Genomic DNA, 13,552 nt, shown 5'->3' with positions numbered 1-13,552 from the left:
ACCGCCCGGCTAATCTTTGTATTTTTAGTAGAGATGGGGTTTCATTATGTTGGCCAGGCTGGTCTCGAAGTCCTGACCTCAAATAATCTACCTACCTTGACCTCCCAAAGTGCTGGGATTAGAAGCGTGAGCCACCGCTCCCAGCTACCTTGACCTCCCAAAGTGCTGGGATTAGAAGCGTGAGCCACCGCTCCCAGCTTACCTGGCTAATTTTTGTATTTTTAGTAGAGATGGGGTTTCATTATGTTGGCCAGGCTGGTCTCAAATTCCTGACCTCAGGTGGTCCACCTACCTCAGCCTCCCAAAGTGCTGGGATTATAGGAGTGAGCCACCGCACCCTGTGTGTTTTGAATATTTTTCATCTGCAGTTGGCTCAAACCAGCAGACACAGAGGGTGACTGGTCTAGGCGCCTGACCTAGTCTGGGGTGGGGCTCAGGAAGTGATGTGCTGGGAACGGGGGACTCAAAGGGACTTGATTCATTTTACGATTTATTTCTTTTTATTCATTCCCATCTCCCTAGCACGCGACCTGACCCACAAATGGGACTTAAACACCGGCGCACACACACATATACCGTGGGCTGGGCCTGGGAGTTGTAGCTCGGAAGGGTCTTCCGTGGTCATTGCCCCACCTGCTGGTCACACTGGGAGTGACACTCAGGAGTGGCCCCAGAGCCACCCTCTGGGAAGTGAGGGGATCCTTGCGAGCCCTCAGGCGGCCCTGGTTGGGTAAGTCCCCTTGTCTGGTCACTTTCTCAGGACGGGTTTTGAACTGGTCTAGTAGCCCTGCGAGGCTGAACTGGAAATGACTCCCGGTCCAGGCATTTCTCCGCTTTGGGCTGGAGCCGGCTCCTCTCAGTGCTTGCCCAGGGGCCATTAGAAGCTGAGTGCGCTCTGTGGGTCTTTGATTAGTAAAAAATGGGAAGGGAAGTCATGATTATTTAATAATGTAGCCTGTCTGGGAGTAAAAGTCTTTCAAAACATAGGGCCCAAGGGGGAAACTACTGATAGGCAGCTGAGAAGCATGGGCACCGGGATGCGGTGGGAGAAGGCGTTGGCGTTGGGATCCGAGTGCGCTGGGCTTTGAGACCCGGCTCAGCTGCTTCCAGGAAGGGTGGTGTGATGCAAGAGGCTTCACCTGCCGGGCCTCCACTCCTCTACGGCCAGATTTCTCCAGTGACTCATGCCGGATGCCTGGGCAGGGTCTGCACACCTTGAGTGGGTGCTGCGTTTTAGTGTGAGTCCATCCAGCCTGGGTGTGAACTAAGTGAAATGATGTCTATAAAGTTTGGCACGGCCGGGCGCGGTGGCTCACGCCTGTAATCCTAGCACTTTGGGAGGCCGAGGAGGGGCGGATTGCCTGAGCTCAGGAAACCACCCTCTCTACTAAAATACAAAAAAATGAGTGGGGCGTGGTGACACGCGCCTGAGATCCCAGCTACTCAGGAGGCCGAGGCAGGAAAATTGCTTGAACCCGGGAGGCGGAGGTTGCAGTGAGCCGAGATGACGCCGCTGCACTCCAGCCTAGGCGGGGGTGGGTTGGGGGGTGTGGGGGGGTGCGGAAGAGAGAGAGAGTTTGGCATCCCAGCACTTTAGGAGGTTGAGGCATACTGAGGTCATTTGAGGTCAGGAATTGGAGACCAGCCTGGCCAACATGGTGAAACCCTGTCTCTACCAAAAATACAAGAATTAGCTGGGTGTGATAGCAGGCACCTGTAATCCCAGCTACTCGGGAGGCTGAAGCAGGAGAATCGCTTAAACCTGGGAGGCGGAGGTTGTAGTAAGCTGAGATTGCGCCACTGATCTACAGCCTGGGCAGCAAGAGCAAAACTCCATCTCAAAAAAAAAAAGAAAAAAAAAAAAATGCAGGCTGGGCATGGTGGCTCACACCTATAATCTCAGCACTTTGGGAGGCTGAGGTGGGCAGATGACAAGGTCAGGAGCTCGAGACCAGCCTGGCCAACATAGTGAAACCCCGTCTCTGCTAAAAATACAAAAAATTAGCCAGGTGTGGTGGCGTGTGCCTGTAATCCCAGCTACTCAGGTGGCTGAAGCAGGAGAATCGTTTGAACCTGGGAGGCAGAGGTTGCAGTGAGCCGAGATCGCACCACTGCACTCCAGCCTGGGCAACAGTGTGAGATTCCGTCTCAATAAATAAATAAATAAAATCAGAAATACAAAAAATAGGCCGGGCACGGTGGCTCAAGCCTGTAATCCCAGCACTTTGGGAGGCCGAGACAGGCGGATCATGAGGTCAGGAGATCGAGACCATCCTGGCTAACATGGTGAAACCTCATCTCTACTAAAAAATACAAAAAACTAGCCGGGCGAGGCGGCCGGCACCTGTAGTCCCAGCTACTCGGGAGGCTGAGGCAGGAGAATGGTGTAAACCCGGGAGGCAGAGCTTGCAGTGAGCTGAGATCCGGCCACTGCACTCCAGCCTGGGCGACAGAGTGAGACTCCGTCTCAAAAATAAATAAATAAAAACACAAAAATTAGCCAGGCGTGGTGGTGGGCACCTGTAATCCCAGCTATTGGCTAGGCCGAGGCAGGAGAATCACTTGAACCTGGGAGGTGGAGATTGCAGTGAGCCGAGATCACACCACTGCACTCCAGCCTGGGAGAGAGGAGTGGGACTCCATATCAAAAAAAAAAGCCAGGCGTGGTTGCTTACACCTGTAATCCCAGAGCTTTGGGAGGCCAAGGCGGGTGGATCACCTGAGATCAGGAGTTTGAGACCAGCCTGGCCAACATGGTGAAACCCCGCCTCTACAAAAATACAAAAATTAGCCAGGCGTGGTGGTGCGTGCCTGTAATCCCAACTACTGGGGAGCTCAAGGCAGGAAGGCAGGAGAATAGCTTGAACCTGGGAGGCAGAGGTTGCAGTGAGCTGAGATCATGCTATTGCACTGCGGCCTGGGCAACAGAGTGAGACTCTGTCTTAAAAAAAAAGAAAAAAGTTTGACCAACCCAAGTTGGTGGATATTTGTATCATCTTCCCTTACAGATTATCATTTGCCATTTTGCAGACTTGTAAACGCAGGCCGAGGGAAGTGAAATCGCTGCTCCAAGGTTATTGAAGTGGCAGTGGTGGCCCCTTGGGACTTAGTGAGCAAAAGGTTCATTCTTGTGAGTGAGTCTCAACCTGGAATTTGAGCCCAATCCTGTGGGAAACCACAGCCCATCTTTGACTCAACTACTAGACCAGAATTTTCCCCGGGTACCCTGACTGCTAAAGGGGCAGCTCCCATTTCAGACCCCACCACTGGGACGCCAGCCTCAGCCTGGCCTCTCCACTGGCTCTGGCTCTGGCCTGCCTGAAGGCTGTCTGTTTTTAAACTATCATTTACCCTAAAGCCCAGCTGTTGGGCGCTTGGACTCCTCAGGGTCAGATCTGGTTCAGATTCCGGCTGTGTTCCTACTTCATAACCTTGCAGTAGTGACTTCACTCCTCTGGGCCTCAGTTTCCTGGTCAGCAAAATGGGAACGAATGGCATCCAGCCCGAGTGGTTGCTTTAAGGCTCTGATGAGCTCATGGATGCAGAGATTCAAAGGCAGCCCGTGAAGCAGGAAGCACCCAGCCAATGGTGGCAGGTGCTCACCGAACACTTCCTAAGCACCACACACCCTCCTCCTTCCTGTAGGCTCACCCAATCCTCAGCTCAGCTCAGGAGGCCGGTACCATTATACCCCCATTTTGTGGACAGGGTCATCGAGGTCCAGAAACTCTAAGGTATCTGCCCAAGGCCTCAAGGCAGGTGAGTACTGGAACTGGAATGCTAAGGCAGGTGCTTGTGCCCAGACCCCAAGTTGTTATCCATTATACTCTGTCTTTACTGCACCACCAAATACCAAGCCACGACCACGTGGCAGGAAAAGGGGGCCCAGAAGCTGGGGCTCTGGAAAGTGGCTTGCCACTCCCAATGTCTCCACCCATGCCGCTGGCTCTGGTGACTGGGATGCACCAGGAAAACCCAGCCAAGGCCTGATCTCTCTGCCACAAGGAAGGCCGTGGGGTTGGGCCAGGCTTCCCCTGCCCTCTGAGGCCAAGTGCAGATGAGTGGAAGGACCTCTTTTCATTCCACTGACTTCTCTCTCTGCTCCACCCTTGCCCAGCTTCTGTGGTTGTGTGAGAAGCTCAGAAGTTAAAGATGATGCTTATTAACCTGTCATTCTCCATGCCCCCGAGGGAGAATGAGAAAAGCCCCTGAGGATTCTGACCCATCCCTCCACTATAGCCCCACTGGACTGGGAGGGTCTTGCTATGTTGCCCAGGCTGGTCTTGAACTCTTGGGATCAAGTAATCCTCCTGCCTCAGCCTCCCAAAGTAGGAAGATTACAGGCATGTGCCACCGGGTGCTGTTAAGGAGGCTTCTTCCTCACATCCCCACTTGCCATGAGGAAGTTGAGCTTTCTGTGGTTTGTAATTTGGCTGTGACCACATAGTGGTTTGTACTCTGCCTTGTGTGGTTTGCAATTGTTTTGGGCTTTTTGTTTCAAATCTTCAAACCAACACCAAGTCCCATGCCCTCCCTGTGAGCTCAGGACCATGCCTTTCTCACCATTGCAGATCCAAACTTGCCATGTTTTGGCTGCCTGTGAGACTAAAGCAGTGAATGCCATCCCTCTCCCCAAAGCATCAAGAGGCTCACCCACTGCAAGGCCCACCCCTGCCTTCCTCTCTTCGCCCAGCTGGGCTCCAAGCTGCTCGGGGATCTCACCCAGCCTCGTTGGATTTCCTTCAGTTCCTAGGTGTCCAGGCTCCTCTTGCCTCAGGACTTCCATACATGTTGTCCCCCTCAACTGGAATGCCCTTCCTTCCCCTACCCAGCTAGGGGACTGTCCATCTTTCAGGTAGGTCTCAGCTCAGTCCTGCCACTGGACTGGGCTGACCCCTTCTCTGCGTACATGATGGGGCTGCCTCAGACAGAGCCTTCTCAGTACTCTCCTTTCAGTCCATTTGCATGACTATCTCCAGGCCAGGACCCTGCCCTTGACGACCCTGTGGTCTAGCTGGGATCAGAACTGTGGTTCAGAGGCATCCACTGGGCTGCACTGACCGGACACAGCTTCAGAGCCAGCTTGGAGGAGAGACTCTTTCACATCTGGGCCAAAGGAGTCAGCGTGGGGGTTGGCGGGGTGGGGGGGCAGGCCAGAAACTGAGACACGAGGGGAGGAACCAAGTCAGGTAGTCACTGTATTTTATTGGAAAACATTGATATATATTTTTCTTCACAGCTTGAACTGAACACAATATTGCCCGGTTTAAAAAAAAAAACAAAACCAAAACATTCCGAAAATGTCCACAGCCTCACGCCTACCTGCCCTTACCCTCAGCTCTTGGCTGGGTCTCCCACTATGCCCCGTCCCTCCTTCCCTCAGAGGCTGGGTGCCAGAGGGTGGATGAGAAGAGATTCTCAAAGCTGGGCAGGTCCCAGGAAAAGCCACTTGATCGACCTGGGCAGTGAGGGGAAGCAGGGGGGCGGGGAGGGGTGGGAGTTGGTGGTGGGGGGGGCCAGATGAAATGAACAGAAAGGGGAAAAAACCCAGACGACTGAACTGCCCACATTGACTTACTTGTCCCAGAGGCGAAAGTCAGAAGCAAGGGCACGGATCATGCTCTCCGCTGGGGGAGTATGGGGGCAGGCAGGTGGGCGAGGGGAGAGGCAGGGAAGAGGGCACGGAGCACAGATGTGAGGAAGCGGCACCAAGTCACCACGGAGAAGCGGGAGGTGCTGGCGGACCAGGACGCAGAGGCTGCCGTAGCTGCTGTCCCCTGGGCAGCTGGCCGACAAGACTGTTTTATTGCAGGTGCGTTCTCTTGAGAGCGTGGTGGGGCCCATCTTCCCTCTCCCCACCCTTTAGCTAGCCCAGCATGGTTCTGAACAAAATGAAAGTTTTAAGGGCCATAGAGGGGAAAGAAAAAAAAAGAGAGAACCAGCACATTACAAAGCGACCATCCCCACATCCATTCCTAGGACGGGCCCTCAGGGCGGTGGGTGCTTTGTGAGGAGGGAGCGGCATGGGATGTTAGCACCAGGTATTTACAGAACAGCTCGAGAGCGCTTCAGGAACGCGGGCAAGTCCAATTTGCAGAGTGGCCAAATGAGCAGTCCCCACCCAGCCAAACCTCAGAAAGCCAATCGGATGGTTGCAGAACAGCAGCCAGTGGGATGTGAGTGTTGCCCACTGTCAGTCCCCTTCTGTGAGTCGGCCCCCTCGACCCCCTCCTGGGCCACATCCAGTCAACGCCGCAATTCCTCAACGCCCCTCAGTCCTTCTGGAATGCCTCTCTTGGCACCCCTGCCCCAACAGACTGCTGGGATCTGCACATGGAATCACAGGGCTGGTTGCATGCAACGGCAAAGGGCATGCTCTTCTGCCTGGGGGAGGGCCTCTTGTCCCTCCCAGCAGGTCCCGGGACAGGGCTGGCAGCCATCCCAGCACCCAAAATAAGATGACAAACAAGAGGAAACAAACCAAAATGGAGGAGAGCCACCCGGGCTGGAGGAGGGCAGAGGCTCCCCAAGGGGATCTGGGGAGGGCTTCATCTTATGAATGCATCAGGCCTTGGAAGACATGGATGGAAGAGGCGAGGGCAAAAGGAAGAGATGAGGGGCATGGAGAGAGACTCAGGGAAGAAGGAGAAAGAGCAATCATGCAGCTTGGGACAAATCTTTTGTTGCTTTATCAGATTCTCAGTCAATCAATTGGTGTTTGCTAGAACCGGGGTACGCAGGGGAGTGTTGAAGAGAGAGTGCGCGCGCGAGAAGAGAGAGATCAAGAGAACGGGCATCGCCAGCTGCCCGGGGGGCCTTCACTTTGCAGTCATCATCTGTACAAACTCTGTGGAGTGAAGCAGAGAGAGAGGAGGTCAGGCGGGCAGGCTGAGTGGTGAGCGGCCCTCCCCAACATGAGGGATCTGGGGGCTTGTTCCTGGAGCTGCGATTCTCTTCTTGTTCGGGAGATCAAGCCTGGCCTGGACTCACCTTCATAATTGACCTGGCCATCTCCGTCGATGTCAGCCTCTCTGATCATCTCATCCACCTCCTCATCGGTCAGCTTCTCCCCCAGGTTCGTCATTACGTGACGCAGCTCTGCGGCGCTGATGTAGCCGTTCCCATCCTGGGGGTTGGGGATAAAGGCTTTCACTGGGCACTTCTCCCGGCGGGGAGAGAGGCAGTGAGAGGGGTGGCTGTCATCACCATCCCTCGGCAGTGAGCACAGTGAGGGAGGCTGCCTGAGGTGGCAGAGCAGGTTGGCAGTGAGGCTGGCACCGGGACGTGGGCCTCCTGGAAGTGGTAGCTCCGTGGATCCAGTTCTGTCTGTCTGCCTGAAGGCTGGTGTCAGTCTCAGAGCTGCCCCTGGAGGGTTGCTTACCTTGTCAAAGACACGGAACGCCTCTCGGATCTCCTCCTCACTGTCTGTGTCCTTCATCTTTCTGGCCATCATGGTCAGGAACTCCGGGAAGTCAATGGTCCCGTTCCCTGGAAGGTAGGGAAAGGATGGAGAATGCTCTGGGCTTGGGCCCTGGAAGATGACCCTGGGCCCTGATAGATATGGGCTCATCCATCACCCTGAGGGAGGCTCCCTGAAGTCACTCAGGGTGACCAGCAGCGGGGCTGCCCACACGCTCTGTGGGGCTCACCATCTGCATCCACCTCATTGATCATATCCTGCAGCTCTGCTTCAGTGGGGTTCTGTCCCAGGGATCTCATCACTGTCCCCAACTCCTTGGTGGTGATAGTGCCATCTCCATCCTTGTCAAAGAGGGAGAAGGCCTCCTTGAACTCTGGGGAAAGAAGGGGAAGGAGTCAGAAGTCACAAGGCCCACAGGAGAATCCTTACCTCTGGATGTTGGACGCCTTCCCTGGAGCAAGGCCAAGGGTGTCAGTCCCACCTAAAGAAACTGAGACAGACTTCAAGTCCCATGCAATCAGTTCGCTTTCCTCAGTGCTCAGGGCAAAGCCCTTCCAACCTTCATTCAACAGTTATTGAACATCAACACTGTGCTAGGTAAAGCTATTTTTCTGGCCAGCCAGTGAAGACGGTGGGGAAAAATGGTCTGACAGCTGTCCTTAGATGATTCTACATTTCTGTTTGGTCCCTGGCTTTGGCTTCTCCCTCAAATGATGAAACGGACCAAAGTCACGGAGTGAATGAGAGCCGAAAGGATTCTTCATCTGAGTGTATTAGCCAGGGTTGGTTGGCTGGGACGAGGAGGGGAGGCTGCAGAATGCCTCTGGCCAGCCTGAAGAGGAAATGCAGACATCCACTCCCTTCTGACTGCCAGCCCTGTTCCCTGCCGTGGGTGCTACCAGCTTCCAGAGGAGCTGAGCCACTGTGGTGAGCGTGGGGGTGGTCGGCAGCAGAACATGGCTGACGGACGGTGCGTGGGGTGAGTAGGGGGATGGAAAGTGAGGGGACGGCTGCCAAGCCAGGAGGATGAGGAGCTAGCGGTGCTGAGTGGGAAGGCCACAGCTGGGGCCGCATCAGGAGCAGGGAGAGAAGCACATGGCTCTTGCCCTCCCACTGGGCCCATTTTGGCACCTGGTGCTCCTCTACCCCTAAGCCCTCAAAGAACAGATGCCTGGCAGCCTATTCCCAGAGGGTGTGGGCTGGGGTGAGGCGGTGGATACTTTGCTAATGGGGACAGAGTGAAAAGCAGACTGTTTATGTTGCACAAGGCCAGAGTTGGGAGATGGGTGGCAGGTACATTGGGAGGGACATGCACAGCTGGGCAGCTGTGGTCCTGAGCCTCTGGGCCCTGGGGACATGGCAAGAGTCTCCTTGGGGAGGCTGGCACCTCTCTGTGCTGAGGCCTTGTTGTTCTTGGGGAGGGCAGGGAGTGGGTCATGGGGGCACCCCGAGCTCATGATCACTAAACTGGGCCATCCTCTGGCTTTCCTCAGGGGTCTCCATAGCCACCTGGAGCCAAAATTTTGAAGCTGCAAAGGTGATTCTGTGTTGGGGGTTGAGGGGAGAAAGGAGAGAAGGCAAGTCCATTCCTGTCTCCTCCCACTGCAGAAGCTGGGCCTTCAGCACTTGTCACACAGCCGGCTTAACCTAACAGCAGAGCTGGGGGCTGGGTAGCTGGTGGGGAGCAGAGGCCCATTCTCTGGATCGCTCCTCTGGTCTACTGTGTGCTGGCCCCTGGCTATGGAGATAAACCAAGAGTTGCTCTTTGTCCTCGGGCAGCTCAGTATGGGCGGGTAGGCAGGCACGGATCCATAATTACACAATAGTTCCTGTAGCTGACCATTATGGGGTTTTGGAGGGGTTAGAAAAATGAATTAGATGGGATCCAGGGATTTCTTCCAGCTTGCTGAGAGAGAGATGATTGTTTAGCCAGCAAAAGTTTGCAGAGGACCTACTATGTTCTAGGCAGGCACTGAGGCTATAGCAGAGACCAACAAAACCAAGTCCCAAACTCAGTGGAACTCACATCTAGTAACAGGAGATACAACAGGTGAAGACAAAAGAAAATAATTTCAGACGGCGAGAAAGGTTACAAAGAAAATAAAGTGATGTGAAGGACAGTAAAGGAAGGCTGTGTACTTGAGGTGGAGGTCAGGGAAGGCCTCCCTGAGGGGACATCTGAGCTAAGGGATGGGAAGGAGCTGCCCATGCCAAGCGCTGGGGAGGCACTTCCGCCAGCAGAACAGGCAGGCGCAGGCACATGCGAAAGGAAGTGCAAAGCGCAGGCAAGTGCAGAGGTGGGAGTGACGAGCCAGCTCCTGGGCGGCTCCTAAAGTGGGACAGGAGCTCTGCAGGCCCCACATGGAGGCAGGGAGCTCACCTTCTAAGCCAACCTGGCTGAAGCTGGGAGAGAGAGTTGGGTTTGTCCTACAGCCACTGATTATCAAGCCCCTAGATGACCCAGGCCCAGGAGAAGAACACAGCCTTTGGTGTCTGGTAAAGGCCTGTCTCGGGGCCATGGGGCTTGGTGTCACTGGGACACTGGTGTGCTCTTACACACATTTATCAGCATTCTAGGCACAAGGCATAGTGTTAGGTGACACAAGGGATACAGAGGTTCACCCATCAGATGTCACTTCTCGGTGGCTAAGATTTGGCTAGGGATGTGGAGGCTTTCCTGAGCTAAGATGAGGGGGATAGCAGACTCACCTGCGATCTGCTCCTCAGTCAGCTGGTCAGCCTGGAAAAGCAGGAAGGGGAAAGTCAGTCACCAGGCCGGACAGCACGGACGCATCTTCCTCACTCAGCCCAGGCCCCCGGCCCCAGTGAGGCCAGCTTCACATGGCATTCCTGCCGAGCCAGGGAGGAGCATGCCAGAGTCAAGGTCTGAGGCAGAGCCAGCGCCTGACGATAAAGTCTGGTGATTCAGAAAGCTGGGTACCAGGGTTGGCTGGACACTCAGGCCTGCCGGACGCAGGGCCCGATGAAGCTGCCCAGACCCCCGGGCTTCCAATCTCAATTCAGCATGTGGGAGCCACAGGGGCAGAAGAAATGCCTGCCCTAGCCCCAAACCAGCGGCACAGGTTTGCATCTCATCAGTGGGAGCCCCAGAGGCTGAGTGAAGGGAGTGATTGCCCTGGAGGCCTCATCAAGAAGCTCTAGAAGGCTCCAAACTGAAGCAGGCCAGTCCTTGGGTAGGGCAGAGGGATGATGTCTGGGGCTATCTCTGCTAGTTTCTGTGTCACCTATTTGGAGGCGCTTGGCTCAGGCAGAGTTGACCCAAGTGGCAAAAATTCTCCTAACTGGCGGGCCCCAAGTTGCTCAAGCGCCTAAAGAAGTCTGGTCAGGCTGGAGGCAGGCGCTCCACCCCCTGCGCACAGTGAGGGCACAGGGCACCATTCTGTTGTGTTTCTTTTGGGCAGGAGGGGCACACATCAGGGAGAGGGCTGCGGCGGCAGCAGCAGAGGACTGAAGTCAGCTTGCACTGCAGTTTTTAACCCTTTCCAGCTTGGGCACTCTGGGGACTGGCCAGTTGGTGGCAGGCAGCCCTTGCTGCATGCGGGGTTTGGGGGTGGGGAGGAGATGCAGGGACTGGCTTCTCCTGCACTGGTATGCTGGGCATCAGCCAGGCATAGTGATCCTAAGGGGCAGGAGCTGGGCTCGGGGGTTGGGGAGGCTGAATCCCAACATTTAGCTTTAGCAGCCAAAAGACAAATTTTCCCTGGTTTTTGCTGATGCTGTTAAGAAGGCACCATCATCTCAGGACCCCGGTGGGTCTGTTCCCCTTCCTTTCACAATCAGGCAAAGGGGCTCCAAGTCTACAGCAGGTTCTAGTCTTGAGTCTGAGAGCCTCAGAAATGGAAGCAAACTATTATTATGTGAATTTGCAGTATTCTACCGAGAGGTTCCAGAGGCTAGGAACAAACCACTGCCTGCCTCCCCTATCCCCACCCCCGTCCCAAATATTAACAATCACTGATCTAAAAAAGTTAGAAAAAAACAAACAAACAAAAAAACCCCCAAAAAACTAAGGGAAGAGGAACTTGAGGCCAAGTCCCAAATAGGCAGAATGGGAGGGGTAATCAAAGTGATGATCGCAGAGGGGAGAGGGCTGAGGGAGGGAGAAGGAGGAAGGTAAAGAAGGAAAATGGCACACATGCACTTTCTGGAAAAGTCCAAAGTGTAAAGGGGAGGTGGGGAGGCCAAATGAAGATTCTTCTGCATTGCCTTCAAAAAAGACAGGGTGGTTGGGCTCCTAAATGCCAACCTGGCAGCCCCAGGTCCAAGAGCCCCTTGCTCCACCCACCCCCCACCTCCCACCATCGGGCAAAAAAGCCTGGGGCCATCCCTTAGGTCCTGACACCTGAGGAAGAGGCTTGGGGAAAGTGAGAAGGGAGGATGGGCTTCTGGTTACTGAGGCCAGGCAATGCCCGGGGAGGGGCAGGGGAAGAACAGAGAGGAGGGCAGCAGTGTGGGGAGGCGGCTGCCATCCCATCTGCTTTTCATTCTTTCCCCTGGCCTAGAATGGAAAAAGCGAGCCCAGTCAGGGCCTTCCCACCCCACTGCTCCGCCCTGCAAGAAGTCCAACTCCCCCGACCTTTGGGCAGCACTATAAGGGGCTGGGGGTGGGGGCGAGGAGGCTGTGACAGGCTGCAGACTGCCCTGAGTGGCTCTGAAGGCCAGCGTTTGCCAGTCTCCATCAAAACACTGGAAGATGCAGACGAGGCACTGCCATGTTCAGTTCTGTCACAGGGTTGCTGCAAATAGGCGTGGCTCTGCATGGAGGGCCTGTCAGACGCTCTCCCTCCCATGTTGGAGACCCACTTCCCTGCTTGGTCAAGGAAAGGTACAGATCTCAAGCAAGGTTGCCGCCCAGAAAACCGACTGCCTAAGAAGAGATCATTGATCCTTGCTCAAGGTTTCTTCCCTTTCTAGACCTGAAGACTAAACTTTCAACAGAAACTGTTTCCAAAATAACTCAGCTGGTCTCCTGCTTCCTTATCCCTCATCTTAGGCTCCAGCAAGGGGCTGGACAAGAAAAAAAAACATGAGGTGGGGGAGGGAAGAGGGTATGATTTCTCTGCCTTGCCCCAGCCCCCAGCCAATGCCAGAGAACAGTGTTAGATGAGATCAGAAACCAAGGCCAGGGCCCCTCACCCGGGCCAAGGAGGAGCCACAGAGCTCAGGCCAAAGTCCAAGGCCAGTTAACAGTGACTTGTCCCACCTCTACCTTGCTGATTACAAACGGAAAGAGAAAGTAGTTGTGGCCAAAGCTCGGGTCCTATTCTGGAGGTAGGGGGCCCGCTAGTGCTTCAGGGCTCCTTTAGCCAGGTTCTGCTGGGGGAAAATGGGGTAGCGGCAAGAGGAGCCATCAGGTCTGTGTCAGCAAGTATGAGATCTGATACACGGCAGCGGCTGCCTGTTCTCCCCAGCCTTGCCAGGGAGGATGGCTGCACACGGTTCCCAGGCTCAGCCTGGGGGGGCTGTGGGTGTTGTGGGTGGCAGGGAGTAGGAAAGAACTAGTCTGCTGGTTTTCTCTCAAAGCCCTAACTGTGAATTAACAGACACACTCAGTGAGGGTCCTGAATGGAACAAGTGGTCCTCAGGCCAATCAAGGGGTCTCTCCAGAGGCACTCTCTGATCAAGCTCTGCAGCCCCCACCTCGAGGGCACGGGAATAGGCATCTGATTGTCACCGACGCCACACTGTACTGCACTGTCATTTGGCACAAGTGAGGAGGTGCAGCATGGTGCGTGGGGCTGGGGATCATGAGAAAACTGGCGCTCCTGTTGGGAAAAGGCAGTGCTCTTGGCCTGAAAAGGCCAGCAACGGAGTGAGGCTTCTAGGCTTGAAAAAGCTGGCTCATTCGAGGCACCCCAAACTTTGATCTCCCATCCCCATTTCATGAGGTTTCAGTGCGCAATAGGGGCCTGAACAGCTCCGCCCACCTGCTCCCACTGCCCCGGTGCCTTCCGCCCAGCCACGTTCTTCCTGGGGAAGGAGGACGGGTAGAAAAGCTTCCTCCGGCCCCTGCAGCCCACTCCCAATCTACACTGAGCTGTCTTTGTCCTGGCCTGTCCCTGGAGACTGGCAGGGTGCTACCCACATCCACCCCCAAACCTAGGCCCCCCC

At 55.1% G+C, this 13,552-nt stretch overlaps 1 protein-coding gene across 6 annotated transcripts in view; it reads right to left on the bottom strand.

Moving 5' to 3' along the window:
• Positions 1–5,185: 5,185 nt before the first annotated feature.
• Positions 5,186–13,552, bottom strand: part of CALM3 (calmodulin 3 (phosphorylase kinase, delta)) — a 10,335-nt gene continuing 1,968 nt past the window's right edge. For 2 of the 6 annotated variants that reach the window (XM_011969531.1, XM_011969522.1), the window contains 5 exons: positions 10,130–10,160; positions 7,650–7,793; positions 7,382–7,488; positions 6,991–7,126; positions 5,186–6,847 (listed from right to left, as the gene is read on the bottom strand). In XM_011969531.1, coding sequence (XP_011824921.1) covers positions 6,819–6,847; positions 6,991–7,126; positions 7,382–7,488; positions 7,650–7,719 — 342 coding nt within the window. In that variant the 5' untranslated portion in view covers positions 7,720–7,793; positions 10,130–10,160 and the 3' untranslated portion in view covers positions 5,186–6,818. Of the gene's footprint in view, positions 6,848–6,990; positions 7,489–7,649; positions 9,945–10,129; positions 10,161–10,665; positions 10,781–13,552 lie in introns of those variants that run through there. The other 4 variants (XM_011969538.1, XM_011969546.1, XM_011969555.1 and 1 more) reach the window with 4 other exon arrangements.

The sequence above is a fragment of the Mandrillus leucophaeus genome, unplaced genomic scaffold (genome assembly GCF_000951045.1).
Source record: "Mandrillus leucophaeus isolate KB7577 unplaced genomic scaffold, Mleu.le_1.0 Scaffold120, whole genome shotgun sequence".
NCBI classification, from domain to species: Eukaryota; Metazoa; Chordata; class Mammalia; order Primates; family Cercopithecidae; genus Mandrillus; species Mandrillus leucophaeus.
This window is presented reverse-complemented; position numbering and strand designations above follow the sequence as displayed.